The sequence below is a fragment of the Echiichthys vipera genome (genome assembly GCF_963691815.1).
Source record: "Echiichthys vipera genome assembly, chromosome: 17".
NCBI lineage: Eukaryota > Metazoa > Chordata > Actinopteri > Perciformes > Trachinidae > Echiichthys > Echiichthys vipera.
This window is the reverse complement of record NC_139842.1, coordinates 28,065,813-28,089,216: the sequence shown is the minus strand read 5'-3', so window position 1 is coordinate 28,089,216 and position 23,404 is coordinate 28,065,813. Positions and strand designations below refer to the sequence as shown.

Below are 23,404 nucleotides of genomic sequence, written 5' to 3'. Positions count from 1 at the left end.
TAAAATAAAGACAACACTGGACTTTTATTAAAACAATTAAAACTATACCTACATGGGGAACTGAGGAAGTTAAAAAAACTCAAAAGGGAATGCAGGAGTGCTGAGGGGATGGAGGAAATCAAAGTTAACAGTACAGTATGAAATCTTACGTCAAAACCTCAAAATTTACAATAACACAGTCAAACAAGCAAGAATCTCCCACTTCCAAAAATATGAATGAAAATTACCATAAACATAACCCCAGATTCCTATTTTCCACAATTGCTCTTTTAACTAACACAAATTTAAAAAAAAATCCTCCAAAGGACCAGATAATACCCTTTGTGAGGACTTTGCAGACTACTTCAGAAGAAAAATCAATGACAACAGATCCACTTTTTTATCCAGCTTTTAACACCTGGATCATTGCTTTTACCGGAGGAAATACTGGAGAGTTTTGCCCTGGTTGATGGGAGGAGTTTGCTCCCCAGTAAAGCCCACAGCCTGCCTTTTAGATCCAATTCGTCATCAGGAGACACGGCATTAGCTTTCATAGTTATGCTGACGATACGCAACCATACATCTCCGTGTCTCCTGATGACACAGGGCCAATTGATGCTTTATTTTATGTAATGCACTTTGTGCTACTGTCATTATTGACCAAGATTTCAGTCTCTGCTCTCCTGGTTCTTGTTTGCCTGTTTCTGACTGCTCACCTGGTTATATGGTTCCTGCTACCTGCTCCTCATCGGATTGTCTGCCTGTGCTGCCATCTCCCTGGTACCGAACCAATGCCGGCCTTGACCAAGCCACCTGATGCTGAGTTGTTGTACTGTTTGCATGTCTGCCTGAGCTTCAATAAACTGTTGAACTTAGCTCCATTTATTGTGTGTTTTGTGCTACAATTGGGTCCATACATCACCTGTTACAAATGCGCCTTCTGAAGCAAACTATAAGGTGTAGCAGGAATATTTTAATCATTAACTATGGGGCTATGATAACTAGAGTGATAATACCCGAAGTGGGTGCTATGGACGAGATTCATGTGACTCTGTGTGATTTGACAGAATGAATAAAGAGCTATGAAATCTATATGTAGTACATGACTTAAGTGAATATACATATGTCTGCGTACGGAAAATCACTTCACCGGAAGTGGCAGTGCGATTTTTATTTTTTGTGTATTTCCTGTCTGAGACTGGCGCTGCCGTTAGAGGTGCCTGTAGCAAGACCGTTCTGAAACAAGGTGATTGGTCTCCTTAAAGTCATGATGGGCGTTTGTCATTATTTTTCAATATTTTAGGTCAAATATTTGGACAGTTAATCAAGTTAATTTTTAATATCCCTCAAAGCTTGGAGATTTAGTGTAACCATCAGTATCGCTCTCTCTGATCATGAAATATTAATGCTGCTGATGATCATCGGTAATGGCACAACTCATTTAAAAACATACAAAAGTATTTGCTCCAAAATCCATCCACACTTCATGTGTCCAGGTAAAATCTATAAAATTTCTGACATTCACAACTTTTTTTCACCTATTTTCTTCTCATTCTTAATTTCTCTCTCCTCCCTGCACAGAAAAACAATCTTGAAATGATGCAAGTCTTATTCCAAGTCATGTACACATCCTGTGATTTATCTGCAAAGCAACTATTTTAGCAAGAAAACAGGTTTCTGATGCAAAGCTACTGCTATTGTCTTTTTTTTTTTTTATTGCTGTTAACTTTAACGAATCTAAAAAAGAACTTAAATTATTTACACAGTGGCAGATTATCAGTGTCAGTTTTCCTCCTTAATGTTCCTTCCTCCTCTGCCCTGCACGGCCTCTTTCTAGAAAACCCAGGTGACAGGAACCCACTGGGGGTTTTTAGAAACTGTTTCCAGGGCGGCCTTGACAGCGCGGTAGGTCTCATCCAAGTTGTCATTGATGATGTTGAGGTCAAAGAAGTGACCGTAGGCTGCGTGGATTTTAGTGCTCTCATCACATGTCCTCTGTAGCTCTTCATCCTGAAACATAAAAACGTGACTTTGGTTGTTGTTTTGGACGTTTTGCATGTTGTTAATGGCTTATTGCAATCTTAAGTATAGTCATTTTTTCCATGTAATATCTCTTCTTTGAACCCTCTGACCATCTCTCTCTGTATCATTCATGTCTCACAGGTTTCTGCTATAACTACTTTTATTTGTTCTAATATTCAGTGCCATTTACAAAAAAAATACTATTCTTACGTGTATGTGCATACCACAAGTGGTTCTTACCGTAACTGTCTTAGTTACCACCCCTGCCTCGACAGCTGAGTGGTTCATCGCCTTGATCACCTCAAAGTCCGGGGACTGAAGGAACACCACATAGGGCAAGAATTCCGAGGTCCTTAGCACTTTGAGAGACTAGAGCACAACATGAACACACAAATTATTAGGAAGGGTGTCTAAGAGTTATGACAACCGGAGATTTGCATCTGGTGACACTGAATGACTAACTTTGTACTCTACTACAATGTATGTTGATGTAACATGTTCTTGAGCAGGCACATGACACGCTGACTGAATGGAGCCCCTCAGTGGTCATCAGGGCCTCTTATGTATTGGACTGACAGCACAAGGTGTTTTCTCTACCTTATTAACACAGCATGTCTTCTGTATCTACAACAATTCAAAATGATAATTTTCACAAAGTTTGCATATATTGCTTGTTACATTGGATTACAGGGGTTTCCATACTTTCTGGGACTCTTTTCTTAGTGTGGGAGAATTTAGTTTATAGAAAGTGCCATGTTAAATAGAAAAAAAACACCATTGATTTAAGTGATGAACCCACAACTGTCCAGTTCCTCTCAGCCATACCATGGTTTGTTTCTTGATTCAGTAATAGACGATAACTGACATTTGTACAGTAACAGACTTTATTGGACATAAACTATGCGTAAGTTAAATGAGATGACCCCCTCCAAAATCTATCATAAGAAAACAAACACAAACATATCAGACATAGTGTGACAATGATTTGTTGTCCTGTATGACTGTAAAGCATGCAACGCCATCCTATTAATTTATTTGGAAAGTATCTCAGTGGCTGACATTTGTTTGTCGTAAAAAATATTACTGCATTTATTGTTGATATAGCAGGGATTATTGTGTGCTTCCAGAAAAACAGGGAGACAGAATCGGCTCATGACAAAGTGTAACTGGTTGTTTGTTTTGACAGGATAGTGAGCACTGATTGTAACTGATAATGCAGTAATCTTTTAGTAATAACTGAAATCCGGGTTGATCATTGTTCAGAGATCTGCTAGTAATGCCTCGGGGCTCCAGTGGAGGAAACCACGCTCTGCTTCCTCAGACAAGTGAGTGCAAGAGATGGATCTCCTCATTCCTCTCTCACCACTATTTCTCAGTTTTAAGGTAATTGCTGTACATGAAGCATGATAAACTTGACAAAATATGTTAGGAATACCTTTCGCCATGTTACTGTCACGTTCTAAGAGTATGTTTTGTGCTGGTTTGTTGTATGAGTTTTTACTAACACAGACAGTGCATTTGCTGGCTCCAGGAGACTGCGTGGCTATATTGACTGTTCTCAGACTTGTCATTTAAACTAGTTATGTTATTAATGTCTGTGCGGTAAGATAAAATAATTACTCTGTTGTTGAAGAGAAACTAAAGAGAAATACTGTTTAGAAAATACTTCACAAGTCATTTCTCATGTTATTAACTATACGAATATGATTATATTCAGTACTTTTTAGAAGTGCACATAGTACCTGGCATTACTAAACCTTATATCTCATAACAGCTTATTTTGCCTCTGTCTTAAAGCTTGAAGGGGAATCCACACTGTCAGAGTGTGTGTGTGTGTGTGTGTGTGTGTGTGTGTGTGTGTGTGTGTACGTGTGTGTGTGTGTGTGTGTGTGTGTGTGTGTGTGGCAGGAAGGAGAAATCAGATAGCGTGACTGCTGATGAGTCATCAAAGAGCTATCTGTGCAAAAACAGAAACTGCTCATCGGTTTAAAGACAGAACATGCTGTTTCAAGGACGAGCAACATGTGCCCTTGAAGATAATGAGTTGTGTAAACGTGAAGAGTTGCAGCTGTGTGCTCCCTCACCCTTAGAGCTGTAACTCATATTGTAAGTAGGGACCACCTTAAGGAAATAAAGAGAGGGCTCGGCAGAGTGCGCTTCAGAGCGGTAGGAGATTGTAACTGAACGCATCTCTGTCCGTTCTCCTTGCAAGTAATACATCTAACCTTGTCTTTCTCCCCTTTGTATCATGTTTTGGATGTTGTAGGTTGTTTAAACTTAAATTTACTTGGTCCTTCGAGGCGGATACCAACACACCTTAAGGATTCCGGCGGGTGTGGGGGACTCAAGGAAAGACCGTGGCCACAGCAGACTCCATAGAGTGAGTCTTTTAAGATCCTTTTCCAGGACTGGAAATCAGCCCACCCGCTGGGATCCGACGGCTGACGGTAATCCGTAAAGGGCAAAGACAACAGTGGTGAGTGAAGTCTCACTTAAAGATGACGAATGCAAAGACAACGGGGCTCTGTGTAAAAGGACAAGTGGGGTAAAAGACGTCGTAAAAATTCAGAAGTAAAAAACGGTAAAATTGTGTGAATAAGTATGAGTGTGATTGGAGATCAAAATACCACTAGGTATTTTACCTCATGCAAAACAGTAGGACTACGAGTAGCGGACCTATTGTCGATGCAAAGGCAAGCATTCTCCCCTCGAAAGAGTTGAAGTGAGAGTTACCACAAAAGGTAGTTTAATCCCTACCCTACTGATTAAAACCAGTTTTTAGAACAACCTAGGTGTTAACAGGACTGGACGAAAATCTCAAAAATGGGAAAAGGGGGAAGCAAAATCGAACCAAAAGATGAACTGTTAAGTATAGATTGGAAGTTTATAGAAAAACAGGATCCTGATGAAATTAAACATCTCAATGAATGGATAAAAAAGTACAAATTTGAAGGCCGGCTGAACACACAAAAAAATAACTGCACTACAAGATGCAATAAAAACAAAGACCAAAAAGATGAAACGAGAAAGGTACCAGGATGCGGAGTATTGGATGAAGGTGGCGGAAAAAAAGAGAAGAGGGAGACAGAAAAAGTAAAAGAGAAATACGAGAAAGTGTAGAGAAAGCCAAAGCTAGAGAGGTGCTGTTTCATAGGAAGGAGGATGATGAGACAGGGCCAGTGACAAGAAGGCAGGAAATTTACTACCAAGGAGGTAGGGGGAGTGGAAAGTTCATGAGGGCATGGTCGAAACCGTATAGGACAGAGAAGAGGAGGTTTCAGACAAAACTCCTCGGGCTGTCGGTCATGTGGAAAGGAGGGGCACATAGCCAGAGACTGCCCAGAAAATAAACATTTTTCAGCATGACTAACACAGACACCAGCTGAGGCAGCTCCCCACAAAGCAAGCAAACCAGAGAGCAAAACAGACTGGTACGCAGGGGAAGTCCTGTTAAAATATCAGGACCTGCTCTCTGGATAGTATAAAATCAGAGTTCATTTTGTACGTGAACGGTAAACCCATTACCTTTTTATGTGACATAAATGCTACCTGCAGAGAACAAATACCAGGGTTTAAACCAAATCAAACAAGTGTCACTGTGAGATTTGCCAGTGGAAAGCTGACTCAGGTGCCAGAGACAGAACCCGTGTGGATAAGAGACAGAACCCGTGTGGATAAGAGACCCAGATCCATTTGGACTGTCTTGTCAGCTGTCCATTATAATGTTTCCAGAATGTCCAGTCAACCTTTTGGGCAGAGACGGCTTGGTGTTGTTAGGACTAGCACTAATACCTACACCTGAGGGACAGATTGTGGTAAAAAGAAAAGCAGAACTAAAGAATGGAGACTATTTTTTTTCTCCAAGGGACAGGACAGCCGCACTATTACACCCTCAAAGTGCCTAACAAACTTCCCCACCAAACAGCATCCACCTTGATGGCTAAAGGCAGAAATACAATTCCGAAACCACAAGATCAAATGACAGAAAGTGGTCTACACGTTACTCTCTGGTACAAATCCACACCTGGACCAGATAGAGAATACGAAGCTAAGCCAAAGAAAGCCACTCCTGCTAAAATCACTGTAACTTATTTGTATGGAGATACAGAAAGTACAGCGCTAGCGTGTGTAACCTTGTCTGATGAAACCTCCAAGCTGTATCGGATGTGGACCCCACCTCACATCCCTCTTTATAAAAGTAAAAATCAACAATGGAAAGATCTGGGTAAAATAGTGCAAATGGGGGAGAGGACTTGGTTGCCAGATCAGTGAACACGTGGTACAGCTCATGGAGCTCAGTGAAACATTATGTTAAAGGAAAATGAGGAAGAACTGCAAAGAAGTGTTCCAGATAAATTATGGTCTAAAGGACCAACTGATGTGGGATTAGTAAAAGGAGCATTACCAGTAAAAATAAGACCTAAAACTGAGTACAGACCATGTGTGAGACAATATCCATTAAAACAGCATGCACAAGAGGGGATAAAACCTGTAATTGAGGATTTAATTGCTGCAGGACTAATAATTAAATGCGAAGACTCCCCCTGCAACACCTATTTTTCCAGTAAAAAAGCAAGCACCATCGGAAGGATGGCGCATGGTGCAAGATTTACAAGCAGTAAATAATGCTGTAGTAAAAAGAGCTCCGTGTGTTCCTGACCCTCATATGCTACTTTAAGACTAGATGCAAAAGTGTTCACTGTAGTAGATATCAGTAACGCATTGTTTTCGGGGCAGTAGACAAAAATAGTCAGTTCTGGTTCGCCTTCACCTTTAGGGGGGGAAAGATACACATATACCAGACTGCCCCAAGGCTATTGTGAGAGTCCAACTATTTACTCTCAAGTGATGAGTGCAAGCATGGCTAAATTCCAACCTCCAGGGGGAAGCCAAGTGCTCCTGTATGTAGATGCTATTTTACTAGCATCCCCTGATATGGAGACATGTAAAAAAAGACACAATAGGACTTCTAAAATATTTAGCTGAAGATGGTCACAAAGCAAGTAAGAATAAACTTCAAATGTGCAAAGAACAGATAAAATATTTGGGGCACAATCTTAGTGCAGGAGGACGAACAATACTGGAAGATGGGAAAACTGCAATCCTCCAAGCTCCTAAACCAGTGACTAAAAAACAGATGATGAAGAACTCGGGTGCCTAACTATGCAGAAATAACAGCACCTTTGAGTAAATTAATGCATGAAGAAGATCTAATGACATCCCCATAATGCTGGAATGCAGAGGCTGAAGAAGCATTCTGTAACATAAAAAGTTTTGGTATCTAGTACAGCACTAGCATTACCAGCTTATAGTAAACCTTTTGTTCAAATAATAGATTGCAAAGGATATTTTATGACCTCTGTATTAGCAAAACAACATGGAGACAAATTGAAAACTATAGCATAGGTTTCATCTAGACAGTGTAGCATGTGCACTGCCTCACTGTGTAGGAGCAGTCATAGCAGCCTCTGCGGCTGTAGAAACAAGCGCTACAATAGTTTTGTTTCATCCACTGGTTTTGAAAGTACCACATGCTGTGTCTGTGCTACTACTACAAACAAATATGACATTCCTGTCACCAGCTAGACATCTGTCATGCATGTCTACTTTGCTGTCGCAACCCCATCTGACCATTGAAAGATGTACAACTCTGAATCCTGCTACGTTGTTACTCCTCCCAGAGAATGGTATACAACATGATTGCTAGGAACTAGCAGAACAGACAGCTAAAAGCAGAGCCGATCTGAGAGACCAAGCATTAAAAAAAGGAGAAGTGCTATTTGTAGATGGACTAGGTAAAACCCTGACAGGATATGCAGTTGTAACTCACACGACGGTGCTAAAAGCAGAACAACTGCCATCACATTATTCAGCACAGGCTGCTGAATTAATAGCACTAACTGAAGCATGTAAATTAATGAAAAACAAAGAAGTACCTATCTATACTGATAGTCAATATGCATATGCTAGAGTTCATACTTTTGCACAATATTGGAAGAACAGAGGCATGATAACCTCAACAGGGAAGCTAGTAACACATGTTGAACTTTAACAGATCTATTGCAAGCAGTGAAACTTCCAAAAGCATTAGTAATATGTAAATGTGCAGCACATACATCCGGAACAGATACTGTTTCTCTAGGAAATGCATTTGCAGACGAAACAGCAAAAGCAGCAGCAACAGGTCACACAACTGTGTTGACAGTGCAAGAGTGCACAACTCTAGATTAAACTAGCTTAAAAGAAATGCAAGAACAAAGTCCACAAACTGAAAGAGAAGTTTGGATAAAAAACAGAGCAAAATTACAAGACAACATATTCATATGACTAGACAACAAACCTATCCTACCAAGAAACCTGTATAAATGGGCGGCAATATTGAGCCATGGGTAAACACATGTCTCAGCAGGAGGGTTGATAGGACAGATACACCAATTTTATACTACCTATGGATTCAACTCTTCTTCAAAAAAATTCTGTAGAGCATGTCTGACATAAGCCAGGCACAATCCACAAGGTAATCTAAGACCGCGTAGAGAAAAGTTTCCTACACCTAAATATCCATTCTAAATAATCCACATGGATTTTATAGAAGAGTCATTTTCAAAATGGATTGAACTTTTTCCAATCAAACATCCAGATGCTTTGACGGTGGCAAAGGCACTCTGTAAAGACATTATTCCCAGGTACGGGATACCTGAGAAAACTATAGTGATAATGGAACTCATTTTGTGAATCAGATAGTAAAAGGAGTGGGATAATGTTTTATATTGATCTGAAGAATCATTGTGCTTACCACCCACAAAGTTCTGACCTAGTAGAAAGAATGAACGAAACTATTAAAAACAGACTTAAAAAGTGCATTGAAGAAACAGGAAGACCATGGATACAATGTAGAGATTTAGTAAAATTATACATAAACATTACCTGTACTTCTGGATTGACACCTTATGAAACGTTGTTTGGAAGACCATATAGACTGCCTCAATTAAAAAAATTATTGGGAAACAGATGATGAGGCTAATTTAGCTGATTATATGAGGTCCATGTTGGAAAAACAGAAACAAACTAACGAGAACCCTTCTGTCTCCCAGCAGGAACTCCAACTAGTGGAACCGAGAGACTGGGTGCTAATAAGAAGCCTAAAAAAGAAACATTGGTATTCACCTAAGTGGGAAGGGCCGTATCAGGTATTGCTGACAACTCCCACAGTAGTAAAGATAGCAGAAAGATCAATGTTGATCCATTTAACACACTGCAAAAGGGTCACTTCGGTTGAAGACTCCGCTAGGGGAGGTGGGCCAAAATCTGATAATAGGGTGGATTCAGACGTTTAGAGGCTGGATAGACCTGAAAGTCAGTGAAGTGTTTATAAGACACCAAACCAAGTAGAGGAGATACGTTTAGCCAAAATGACCCAAAGATGGTTAGGAGATGCCATCCATTGATGGGAGGCATCTATCTGCCTAATAATAATGATCCTGTTCATGTGGTACCTATGGGAACCTCTCATCTCATCTTCAACCACTTATACGGCGTCGGGTCGCGGGGGCAGCACCTTTAGCAGGGGACCCCAAACTTCCCTTTCCCGGGCCACATTAACCAGCTCTAACTGGGGGATCCCGAGCGACCCAGGCCAGTATGGAGATATAATCTCTCCACCTGGTCCTGGGTCTTGACTGAGGCCTCCTCCCAGCTGGACGTGCCTGGAATACCTTCCTAGGGAGGCGGCCAGGGGGCGCAAAGGAGCAGCGGCTCTAGAATAGAATGGAATAGAATTACTTTTGTACATAACATACATAGAATCCAATATATACATAGTGTATATAAACAGTGCACAGTGTGCTATAAACAATAAACAATAATAATATATACAACAAAATAAAATATGCAAAATATACTATAACAATAATAATATATACAACAAAACAGTAGAGAGACCAGAGTTCTCTGTCAGGCAGAGGTGAGAGAGTTATTATAAAAAGTGATTGATTGTGGCAGGAAAGATTTCCTGTATCTATTACTACGACAGCGAAGCTGAAGCTGCCTTTTGGAGAAGGTGCTCCGTTGCCTGACCAGTGTGAGTTGGAGAGGGTGGAGAGGATTATCCATGATGGATAACAGATATTTCAGTGGCCTCCAGAGTGTCCTGTTTGTAGCTAATCACAGAGCTAGCCTTCCTGATCAGTTTGTTGAGTCTGTTGGTGTCGCTGGCTCCAATGCTGCTTCCCTAACAAACCACAGCAAAGAAAAGTACACTGGCCACCACAGACTGATAAAAGATCTCCAACATCTTGCTCACCCAACAACAGCCAAGTCGTCAGAAAACTTTTGCAGGTGACTCGACCCGGTGTTGTACTGAAAGTCAGTGGTGTATAAGGTGAACAGGAAAGGAGACAGTACTGTCCCCTGTGGAGCTCCTGTATCACTAACCACCACATCAGACAGAACACTGCCCATACGGACAAACTGTGGCCTGCCTGTCAGTAATCCAGGACATCATTGTGTCGTACTCCCATCACCTGCAGCTTCTCCCCCAGTAGCAGCGGCTGAATGGTGTTAAAAGCACCAGAGAAATCAAAGAAATCACAATATCTCCTTCACCATCCAGGTGCAAATGGGCTTGTTGCATCAGGTAGATGACAGCGTCATCAATTCCCAAGTCGGGCTGGTGAGCAAATTGCAGAGGGTCTGGCAGGGCTCTCACCTGCGGCCTTAGGTTTGCCAAAACCAGTCTCTCGAGCGCTTTAATGACGTAAGATGTGAGGGCCACTGATCGATAGTCATTGAGGTCTGATGGTGTCGACTTCTTTGGAACAGGAACCAGGCAGGAAGTATTCAAAAGCACTGGTATTCCTTCCTGACCAAGGCTCAGGTTGTAGAGGTGTTGTAGGACAGGAGACAGCTGGCTGGCATATGTTTTCAGAATCCTGGGGCTGATACCGTCGGGGCCTGCAGCCTTCTGTTGGTGGAGTCTCTCCAGCTGTCTCCTAACCTAGCCTGCAGTCACAGTCATGCGGGGAAGGCTGCTGGTGTCTTAAGTGGAGGACAAGGAGGTGGAGGAGGAGGAAGAGGAGGAGGCAGAGGAGGAGATGGAGGAGGAAGAGGTGGAGGAGGAGGAGAGGTGCTGCACAGGAGAGCTCACAGCAGGGGATTGAGGGGGGAGGAGAGGAAGCATTTTGGGCAGTGAGGGTGTGTGTGGGTCTGAAGGTGTCATGGAGACGACAGAAGGCTGTGAGCTGAACCTATTGAAGAATCTGTTCAGCTCGTTTGCCCTCTCCAGGCTGCCTGATGACTGTCTGCCACTAACCTTACACCCAGTGATCTGCTTCATACCAGTCCACATGTCCCTCACATTGTTCTGCTGGAGTTTGGCCTCCAGCTTCCTCCTGTAGGCGTCTTTACAGGTCCTCAGCAGATTCATGCTGCACTCTCCTAAGTTCTTCCCTGTCTCCAGACCTGAACGACCTCTTCTTCTTGTTAAGAGGGGCTTTTAGGTCATTGGTGATCCACTGCTTATTATTAGGGAAGCAGCGTACAGTCCGGGTTGGCATGGTGGTGTATTCACAGAACCTGATGTATTCTGTGATGCAGTCGGTCATGCTGTCCAGATCCTCTCCATGTGGCTCATCAAGTGCATCACAGTCTGTCGACTCAAAGCAGTCCTGTAGTGCGTCAGGGGTCAGCAGAACCAGGTTGTGGTCAGATCTTTCAAGAAGAGGGAGGGCTGTGGGACTGTATGTATCCTTAGCATTTGCATACAACAGATCCAGTGTGTTACAGTCAACAAACAGGCGAAATGTTGGAAGGGTTTTTATCTGGTGAGACATGATTAAAATCCCCAGTGATGACAATAAATGCATTAGGATGCAGTGTCTGTATCTGAGTGAGTGAATGACGGCCAGCGCTGCATCAGCTGAAGTAGGAACGTACACACCGATAATGATGGCGTATGTGAATTCATGGGCAAATAATAAGGCCTCATCCCTTCAGTCAACAGTTCAATGTCCGAGGTACAGAGACGTTTCTTCACGTGAACATGTCCGGGATTACACCACCTCTAACTCACGTACAGTGCAATCCCTCCTCCTTTTTTCTTACTGCTGCCTGTCACTTCCCTGTCTGCCTGAACAGTCCTGACGCCAGGAATCGGCATGCTGTTGTCCGGGATGTGTGAGTGAAGCCATGTCTCCGTGAAACACAACACACTGCACTCACGATATTCCCTTTATCAGCGCTGCAAGCTCGTCCGTCTTGTTCACCAGAGACCTCACGTTTCCCATGACGATCGCCGGTACAGCCGGTCTGTGTCTCATCCTCTTCTTCACCCTCCGTTTCACTCCAGCTCTGCAGCCACGGCGTCTCCTCCGCAGCTCCTTCAGGACCTCAGGTCTGGCTCCGGACAGCAGTACAGGTTCAAACAGTGCAATCAGCTGGAAAAGCATGCGCTCAGTGATGCGCTCAGTGATGCGCTCCTGACCCTCCGTTGCTAGGGTAAGCAAAAACAGCGCAAAACATCACAAAAGTGCCGTAAAAGTAAAAAAAAAAGAAAAAAAAGAAAGGTGTTCGTCCTCTCCCAGTCTCCGGAGAAGAGCCCCCAAAAGTTCAGCGAAAACCAGAACACAACAAAAATTACGAAAAAAACTTAAAAACCCACGGGAGCTGCTTTTACAGGCTGCAACCTAGAACGGCGCCATAGCAACCTCAAGAGTGGCTGAACTCCTCACCCTATCTCTAAGGGAGACTCCAGCCACCCTCCTGAGAAAACCCATTTCTGCCGCTTGTACCAGCTACATCGTTCTTTCGGTCATGACACAGCTTTCATGACCATAGGTGAGGGTAGGAACGAAGATTGACCGGTAGATCGAGAGCTTTGCCTTCCGGCTCGGCTCTCTTTTCGTCACAACGGTGCGGTAGAGCGACTGCAACACCGTCCCCGCTGCTCAGATTCTCCAGCCAAACTCACGCTCCATCGTCCCCTCACTCGTGAACATGATACCGAGGTACTTGAACTCCTTCACTTGGGGTAAGGACTCATTCCCTACCTGGAGTAAGCAATCAACCGGTTTCCTGCTGAGAGCCATGGCCTCAGATTTAGAGGTGCTGATCCTCATCCCAGCCATTTCACACTCGGCTGCGAACCGATCCAGAGAGTGCTGAAGGTCACTGACCGACGATGCCAACAGGACCACATCATCTGCAAAAAGCAGAGACGAGATCCTCAGCCCACCGAACTGCAACCCCTCCCCACCACGACTACGCCTCGATATCCTGTCCATGAAAATCACGAACAGTATTGGTGACAAAGCGCACCCCTGGCAGAGGCCAACCCCCACCGGGAACGAATCTGACTTACTGCGGAGGATCCTGGCACAGCTCTCGCTTGGGGTGTACAGAGATTGGATGGCCCACAGAAGGGACCCCCTCACCCCATACTCCCGCAGCACCTCCCACAGTATCTCCTGAAGGACCCGGTCATTCTCCTCCAGATCCACAAAGCACATGTAGACCAGATGGGCATACTCCCAGGCCCCCTCCAGGATCCTTGTCAGAGTGAAGAGCTGGTCCGTTGTTCCACGTCCCGGACGGAATCCACATTGTTCCTTTTCAATCTGAGGTTCGACTTTAGGAAGAACCCTCCTTTCCAGCACCTTGGAGTAGACTTTACCAGGAAGGCTGAGTAGTGTGATACTCCTGTAATTGGCACACACCCTCTGGTCCCCCTTTTTAAATAGGGGAACCACCACCCCGGTCTGCCACTCCCTTGGCACTGTCCCAGACTTCCACGCAATGTTGAGGAGACGTGTCAACCAAGACAGCCCCACCAATCCCAAAGCTTTCGGCGTTTCTGGACGAATGTCATCAATCCCTGGGGCTTTGCCACTGTGGAGTTCTTTGACTACCTCAGTGACTTCTGCCAGAGATATTTACAATGATTCCCCATCAGCCTCTAGCTCTGCCTCTACAAAAGAGGACGTGTTAGTCGGATTAAGGAGTTCCTCAAAGTGCTCCTTCAACAGCCGGATTACCTCATCAGCTGAGGTCACCAGCATCCTGTCCTTACTGTAAACAGCTTGGACGGTTTCCCCCTCCTGAGATGTTAAATTGTTTCCAGATGCACTTTGGTGCCGCCCTTCTCCATGAATTCTCTGAACTCCTCCCAAACCCGCTGCTTTGCCTTTGACACAGCAGAGGCTGAGGCCCTTCTGGCCCGTCTGTGCCTTGCAACTGTCTCCGGAGTCTTCTGGGATAACATATCCCGGAAGGCCTCCTTCTTAAGTCAGACAGCTTCCCTGACCACCAGTGTCCACCCTGGTGTTCGAGGTTACCGCCCCTTGAGGCACCTAAGACCTTGAGGGCACAGCTCACCGCTGCAGCTTAAGCAATGGAAGCTTTGAACATTGCCCACTCCGGTTCAATGCCCCCAACCTCTACAGGGATGCCAGAAAAGCTCCGCTTCCTGGAGGTGTGAGTTGAAGATCTCTCGGACAACCACCTAGACTAGATAAAAAAATAAAAACCTCAGCTTTAGAGTGTCCTAAATGTGGAGTTCCAGATGAATATAAATTAGCTGACCAAATAACTGCGGGTTTTGAATCTATAGTTTGCTGGTGGTATACGATAAACAAAAACGTAGATTGAATCAATTACATCCACTACAACGTGCAAAAGTTAAGAAATTGGACACAAAGTGGTTTCGAAGCAGTTCACGATCAATTAACTGCAACGTGTGACGACCCTCCTTGCTCTCTCTCCCTCTGAGAGCCATCAGCAGGGTCAGCAGCAGCATTGGCATCACCTGGGCTGTGAGATTCTGGGTGCTCTTAACTCTCTCCTGGAGCTCAGTCAGTGTGGCTCTCCTCCCAGAGTCACCTTGTTCAGCTTTAGTTTGGCGTTTGTTTATGTACATCCTTCTTACATTACACGCACTCGCGCACGCACGCACGCACGCACACACACACCTTTACTTATGCTTCACCTACACTACTGATTCCACTGACTACACACACCATGATTAGTTTAGGTTACTTTTTAAGTTACTTTTTCTTAAATAAATAATTAGGTAATTGTCTCATATGTGCATCTCCTTGTTTTGTGTGGCCCTGTTTGTGTCTCATGGCATTCCAAAACCGCATAGCCCTGGACATGCTATTGGCCGAGAAAGGAGGGGTATGTGCAATGTTCATCCCTAACAACACTGCTGCTGATGGCAACCTCACTAAGGCCATAGAAGGGCTCCGTACTCTCAACGGTAAGACGAAAGAACACTCTGGAGTCGATACCACTATGTGGGACTCCTGGATGGATGCTTTTGGGAAGTATAGAACTTTGGTGTCCTCTGTCCTAGTCTCCAAAGAAGTTTTTGCTACAATTTTAACCTTGTGTGGATGCTGTTGTGTGCCCTGTTTGCGTGCTTTACTGAACAGTCTCAATACAGCTATTTCACCCATGGAGAACAAAATGGTGCAAATGTGTCCTTTGCTTTGCAGCAATCCCCAAAGTGATGATGAAAGCAATGACGACTACAAGGAAACTCCTTTTGATTTGCCGGAACTGTATCCTGATCCAACAGACTATGACTCTGACAAGTATTAAAAATTTTCAGTGTAAATGTATTTGTTCTCATGAAAATGATCTTACAGCGTTGATGTTGCTGACAAAGAGATATGAGAATTTGAGCAAATATGTGATAAACAGGAGGGAAATGTTTGAATAATTGTACATAAAGTAATCTCATATTTACTCCAATTGCCTTTACATATAAAGTAACCCTATTTGTGTGAGTACAGCTTATTTGTGCAGATTGTATTGCAGAAAGGAGAAATCAGATAGCTTGACTGCTGATGAGTCACCAAAGAGCTATCTGTGCAAAAACAGAAACTGCTCAACCGTTTAAAGACAGAACATGCTGTTTCAAGGACGAGCAACATGTGCCCTTGAAGATAATGAATTGTGTAAATGTGAAAGGTTGCAGCTGTGTGCTCCCTCTCCCTAAGATGTATAACTCATATTGTAACTAGGGACCACCTTAAGGAAATAAAAAGAAAGGGCTCGGCAGAGTGCACTTGAGAGCGGTAGGAGATTGTAACTGAACGCATCTCCTTGCAAGTACTACATATAACTCTTGTCTTTCTCTCCTTTGTTATGTCTTGGATGTTTTAGGTTGCTTAAACCTGACAACATGTAAGCCACAACTAGTTCAGTTTGCAGTTCCCCAGGGCAACATAAACTAATGTACAACATGCAAATGAAGTAGGCAGGATAAGGACAAAATCCTGAGTCCTGATTGGTTTATATATTTTTACTTTGAACTGAATAGTCAATAGGAAGCCTCAAATCCCTCTGTCCCCTCATTAGCGTTGCATCCACTCTGCTTTTACTAATTAACTAATACACATTTCAGGCCACACTAGTTAACTAGTAAAGTCCAGAAACAGCTCAATTAGTGAACTTGTGAGTTTTACTAAATAACTCATGGAAGGACCTGACATCTGATATCAAGGGAAAAAGCTAAAACGGCTTCCCATATACCTGAGGGTTGGCATCCAGTATGCAGACGCGTCCTGCATCCACCACCTCATGTATGGAGTCCATCTTGATTCCATACAGGTTGCCGTCATACTCTCCATGTTCAAGATACCGCCCGTTCTTGATCTCGGTCTCCATCTTGCTGCGGCTGGTGAAGGCGTACATTCGACTCTCGCGATCTTCCTTTTTGGGCTTTCTGGAGGTGTCTGGACAGGGGTCAGACACAAAAACCCACTCATGTATGCACAAACATGCATTTCCCCTCCCTTTTTGGTTCCCCTTAAGTAGCTTTTAGTTCGTTAAAATTATTTTCTGGCAGAATCACACATCTGTATCAGCTTGTTCCTGCTCTTAATTAAAGATATATGACATTTACACCGGAATCCTAATGTGCCTAGCAATAGCCGACTGTATTTTATCAAATTTTATACATGGAATGGTTGTGCCAAAGAGTAGTGGATCCCTGAGAAGAAGCTTGTTCTTCAGTCTCCGCCTTCCCACTCCCTGGGCACCAATCAAAATCAGAGTTTTCCTCTTGAAAGGCGGGACCTTGGCCACCTCCTCGTAGAGCAATATCTCATGTCTGTCAAACTCTGAGAGGGAAAGGAGAGGAAGAATTAGGTAGTGTCACTCACACACACACACACTAACACACAAAATGTTATTAGTAATGGCTATATGACAGCTATAAGGACATTTTTTGCAATTTATAATCAGGCATGAAAATGGGTCAGGGGTGAAAAAGGTTGTGAGGGGGAGGATGTTCCCCCTGAATATTGTTTAAAAGCATCAATCTGATGCATTTACTGCATGCATTAACTACATTATTTCTCCTGCTGTGTTAGCTAACGTGTCAATGACACGATGACTCTTTCAGCAAGCTTTAATTCTTCTAGTGATATACAGTGGTGATCAAAATTAGAGAACAACCCATAAATATTTGATTCATTCTGAAATATTACTATTTTTTTATTGTCCAGAGTTTGATACAATATATGCTGTGGCTATACCACTGCTGTACTAGCATGATTTTTTAAATAACCAAGACACTTCAACAAAAACCTTTATTTTGTGAAAAAAACTGATCTAAATTAGAGAACAGTAACCACTCTTCCAGAAGAGAAGATTTCAACAATGTTTTCTTCGGGCTATAGGATAAAAAAATGAACAGGAAGTGTAGAGGCCACTTTGAATGACTTCAGCACATCTGAAGACATCACTAGTTTCTCACACTGCTCTGGTTTGATCTTGGTCCATTCTTCTTCAGTCTCTTCCACAGTTCAGTAACTGTAGTGGGTTTCTCTCTGGACCAGTTCTACCAAGTCTAGCCTTTATATTCTTTCTGCTGATAAGAGGTTTGGTCATTGCAGAGTGGGTGGGCTTTTAGTCCAAAAAGTCTTAAACAATGAGACTCTGTGTGCAGAGACAGATCATTGCCCTGTTCACTTAACTGGCGGGCAACTCCAGCTGCAGTGTTGAACTGATTCCCCATTGAGAGTCTTCTCATAATCCTGTCCTCTCGTGCACTTGTTTTACGTGGACGACCAGCCTTTTGAGGGACTTAAATTAATCTGTGTCCCTCACAGACTGAACGCCCAACCTCTCTCTGATGGCTGAGAGGGTCATCCCTTCGGCCTTCATCTGGATAACCTGCTGTCTCAGGGTTTCAGTCACCTTAGAGCAGCTCTCATCTTGCAAAGTAACCAGGAGAGCTGCCAGATAAATAGGGTGTGTCCAACAATCAAGTCAATTGTCACCAGGTGTCCGATTAACAACAACAACTGGAAGGGATCTGAAAGTGTTTTTTTTTCTCATAAAAATAAAGGTTTTTGTTGAAGTGCCTTGGTTCTTTAAAAAATCATGCTAGTACAGCAGTGCTAGTCACAGCTGATATATCAAATTATGAACAATAAAAAAATACCAGTATTTCAGAATTAATCAAGTATTTTTGAGCTGTTCTCTAATTTTGATATACACTGTATTACCTGTGGCTTACATTAAGCCTGTCAACAGTTATTATTAAAATTATTGAAACCATCACTCACCAAATTCAGCCAGGTAACTAACATTAGCTATTCCCCTTTACAAATCAGCGAGGCATCTTCAGTTCAGCTTCTACTTTGGTCTGCATGAGCAAACTGCTTGTATAGTATTCCCTGACCTTCTCAGAGATAAAACTGGTGATTCAAGGCACTTAACACTAATATTTCCATGTTCTCACGCTTGCAGTGAATGTTTTTATTGAATTCAAGGCTCGTAGTTCACTGATAATCCCTGGTATACCCCCCCGATAAATATCTTCTCGGATCTACGCGATTCATGTAGGTCATCTATTTTGGTTACAAAACTGCAAATTTTGTAGAAAGGTGAGTGATTTTCATGCCTGCATTATACAACACTTTACAGCACAGACATTGTTACCTGCATTTTTGGTGGTTACATACATCATTTTCTTCTTCTTTTTCCCTCCAACACCAGTACAAAGATTCCCTGTCAGAGAGTTAGTTAACTGAAGTCAGACATTGTCGTCATTTCTACCACCCAATCACCAGCTCATTCATCTGGGATATGTGCTAAACTATTTATCTGTCAGTACAATTTGCACCCTACCAAGAAATAGTGTTATCAATCTTCACATCATCTAATTTCCTTTCAGGGATGATGGTTATTACTAGCAAGATGAATTGGAAAAACATGCCACTGGGCTTTGCTGACATCCCCGACAACCCTCTACCATCTTGATATTATTATAATAAGTCTACAGCTTCTTTGGACGTCTTATTACTTGTTTACAGTTCTCAGACTACACTCACTGTAGAGCAGGAGCATTTGGAGATTGGGAAATTTAGACATTTCTATAACTCTTCAGTTTATTAAAGCTCCTGTGATTGTTGTTACTTGAAATGTACATGACATTTGTATGTAGATATAGCATCTCACCACCAGATGGCACTGTAAAATTGCTAAGGACTGGAGATGGGAACAATTGCAAACGATGTACAGTAAAGAAGGTGTTACAGTGATAGAACGTACAGTTTCTAAATACACAGGCTATCCCATCGTTATATTCATTTTCATTTGAGTATTTTTCTTCATTCTTCATAGCTCTCTTTGATTTCTTCTCATTATTTTTTCTCTACAGTTACCTGCTGGAGCCAGTTCCACATCTCTCTTAACAAATGCTTTTCTCTTCTCCTCCAGCATCTGACTGGGGATCAGCCCCGCACTACCACCCTCCACATGACGGGCCTGTAGAACACACACACACACACACACACACACACACACACACACACACACACACACACACACACACACACACACACACACACACACACACACACACACACACACACACACACACACACACACACACACACACACACACACACACACACACACACACACACACACACACACACACACATATAGATATTTGAATCAGATTTGTTCTGCTGTAGAAGCAGAAATACACAATACAAGGTGAACATTTGTGCATGTCGTTTTTGTACTCCACCTGCCACCAGTTGACATCATCCTGATTGACTATCTGCAGGATGTCTCCTGTCTCAAAGCGTAAGCCCGCCTCCTTACAGGGAATCAGGTTGTCGTTGGCTGGGTCATAGTCATAGTGACACTTAAAGAACACCTAGAGAAACAGACACAGACCTATATGTCCTCACATGTGAATTTAACAATGCATGCTATTTCTATTCAATTCAATTCAATTTTATTTACAGCGCCAAATAATAACAAAAGTTATCTCAGGACACTTTACAGAGTAGGTATAGACCACACTATGACTTATTTATGATTTACATAGACCCAACAATTCCCCCGTTGAGTACGGTGGCAACGAAAAACCTTCCCTATAACAGGCAGGAACGTGTAACAGACCCAGCTCTAAGGAGGACAGCCATCTGTCCTGACCGGTTGTGGAGGAAGAAAAGAAGACAGAAAGAGAGATAAGACAGACAGATGGACAGAGAGAGAGACAAAGACAGACAGAGACACACTTCCAGAGATCCAAGAAACCATAAAAGTAACAGTAACTATAGTGATAGCTAAAATAATGTGAATATGACTTTTATATTATGGCATTTAATATAACAGAGTAGTACAGCCAAGGTGACAGAATATGGCAATGATAATAACAATTATGGTGGTAAATATGATTATTGATGAGTATAGGTAATAACAGCTGCGATACAATCAGACAAAGCACAAACAACTCCGGGGAAGAAGTTGAATTAGTAATATGCATTGATGAGACATGAATGATACAGACAGAGAGGAGAGAAGCTCAGAGTATCAAGAACAGGATTATCCCCTAGCAGACTAGGTCTATAGCAGCATAATTAAGCAGAACAAAATCACCTTAGGCCCTGTACATGCAGGCTGTAAGAGAAATTGAATGCCAATAACAACATAGCTAAGGGCTCATAAGCCATAGCTGAAAGCTTGTCAAAGTGGAACGTTTTAAGTTTACTCTGCCTCCTGAACAATACTCGGGAGTCGGTTCCAGAGGACAGGAGCGTGGTAGCTGAAGGCTCTGCCTCCCATTCTACTTTTGGAGACTCTAGGAACGACAAGTAGGCCTGCATTCTCAGAGCGCAGCGATCTAGTCTGGTAATAGGGTACTATGAGCTCTTTAAGATATGATGGAGCCTAACCAATAAGAGCTTTGTAGGTAAGGAGATGGATTTTAGCTGTAGCATTTTGGACCAACTGGAGACTCTTACAGGCTAATTGGAGCAGCCAATAAGGACTTGCAATAGTCCAGCCTAGAAGTAACAAATGCATGAACTAGATTTTCTGCATCTTTCTGAGACACAATGTTCCTAATTTTCGCAATATTATGCAGGTGAAAATATGCAGTCCTTGTTGTTAGTTTTATGTGAGAATCAAAGGACATATCATGATCAAAAATAACACTCAGATTCCTTACAGGGGGGCTGGAGGACAACACAACATCATACAGAGTAACAATATCTTTAGCTATTGAGTTTCGGAGGCCTTCTCGTCCAAGTACAATAACTTCAGTTTAACATCAGAAAATTGCAGGTTATCCAGCTTTTTTTCCCCTTTTTACGTGATGTTGTTTCTGGCCATTTCATAATTCACAGTCACCAGCAATAATAGTTATAGTAACATGAGCCGTGTGTGTAGTGTTTGTTTCCGTCACCTGTCTTGGCGGTATGGCTTCATGATAGCTAGGCAATATCTTGAGAACTACACTTCCACTAGCAGCTTGCAGCTCCTCCTGCAGCACCTTGGCATCCCGGCCCACCTCTCGTCCATTCACCTGTCAACACATTGGATAAAAGAACGTTTCTGAACTAACACATTTCTTTTTTTATATTTTATGTGTTGTAAGATTTTTAAGCCTGTTATGTCTTCATTTTTTAGTACAACAAGATTAACAGGAAATAGGGGAGAGAGAGAGAGAGCAAGAGAGAGAGAGCTGGGGGGGGGGGGTGGACGGACGACATGCACAACAGGTTGGAGTCAAACCTGGGCCGCTGCGGCTAGACTTCAGTCTCAGTATGTGGGGCTATTGGACGCCCCTAACTGACACATTTCTAACCACATTTGCAACACCTGTAATTGAAAATAAAGGTTACCAAGGAGTTCACAGTATCATAAGGTCTTGAGCCAAAAACTTCAGAATAGAGGACCCAGGACAAAGCTTTAAGTACTCCACCATTAAGCTCAGACAAGGACAAGCATCTATGTATTGTTTTATCTTTACATAAATGCAGAACCCTGTTTTCCCCAGTTTTACCCTGTTTACAGTGGTTTTACATCACGTTAGCTAAACCAGCTGCTGACGGTAGCTTCACAGTTTCTAGCCATTATACATTTCCAGATTTAAAGAATGGGAAAAGTGAATAAGCCACAGGGCTTGACATTAAACGTTTAATATGGAGAATGAGCAGAACATCGCCATCTAGTGTCTCAAGATCATAGTCACAACAAAAAAAAAAAAGTCAGGTTTCCATGTTAGTTGCCCAGTATCCTACAGGAGACCGGAGTCTGTTTGAGCCTGTTTGAACCCATCCCCTCCAGCAAATCGCACCATAAAAACAAGGATTAGAGGAGTTGACTGACGGTTAGCATTAGCCATTCCAGCTAAATAAAGATGAAAGTGATCTAAGCGTGTGTTTAATGCTGTTTAACTCCTTTATCTCAGTCCATGGAGTGAATGCTTGGCCTATATTTACTCTGGTTTTTGCCCGTCCCCAGTCACTCAGTTGAAGTAAAAAGAAAGAGAAAGAAAATCTAAATAAATTATGGACATCCCTCTACATGATGTGCGCTACTCTTTTAATCGAGGCCATGTCCACTTATGAGACAGGAAGTGTATATCATTTCATTCCATTGGTGCTGCCTGAAGTGTGGTACCTTTTGTATAGAGAATCTTTGACTTTATTACACTTGACTTAAACCTAGGCAGTGCATACTGATCCACGTCTGTGCTAACCTTTCACAATAAAAGCAAGAAACAGACTATGTATCTAACTGTTTTTTAGAGGAAACTTATTCAGAGCATTTCGTTGAAAGGAAATTCAATATAATAACTCACAGTAGCTAAGTGTTAGCTTTTCCTGCTTCAGCTTCCCCAACAGGAGGAGACCAATTTTTTCTGATTGGATCTCTAGAGCTAATTCAGATCACTCCACTCAGCAGCTGGGGAAACAAGACATGGGAGACCTCTGCTGGTCTTGAAGAGCTGCTACATTTATTTGTACTTATTGTGACAGCAAACTCTACTGTACATTCACTTGATATCTTAATAGACTTTATCTTTCCCCTGCTCTGATTTCTCTCTCTCTCTCACTCTCTCTATCTCTCTCTCTCTCGTCAACTCACA

At 42.8% G+C, this 23,404-nt stretch overlaps 1 protein-coding gene across 2 annotated transcripts in view; it reads right to left on the bottom strand.

Moving 5' to 3' along the window:
• Nucleotides 1-1,248: 1,248 nt before the first annotated feature.
• mpp2a (MAGUK p55 scaffold protein 2a) overlaps nt 1,249-23,404 on the bottom strand; it is a 59,220-nt gene continuing 37,064 nt past the window's right edge. For both annotated transcript variants that reach the window (XM_083930805.1, XM_083930806.1), the window contains 8 exons: nt 21,716-21,835; nt 20,048-20,179; nt 19,677-19,779; nt 18,952-19,020; nt 16,962-17,123; nt 16,534-16,736; nt 2,242-2,370; nt 1,249-1,989 (listed from right to left, as the gene is read on the bottom strand). In XM_083930805.1, the coding sequence (XP_083786931.1) occupies nt 1,813-1,989; nt 2,242-2,370; nt 16,534-16,736; nt 16,962-17,123; nt 18,952-19,020; nt 19,677-19,779; nt 20,048-20,179; nt 21,716-21,835 (1,095 nt within the window). In that variant the 3' untranslated portion in view covers nt 1,249-1,812. The remainder of the gene's footprint in view (nt 1,990-2,241; nt 2,371-16,533; nt 16,737-16,961; nt 17,124-18,951; nt 19,021-19,676; nt 19,780-20,047; nt 20,180-21,715; nt 21,836-23,404) is intronic.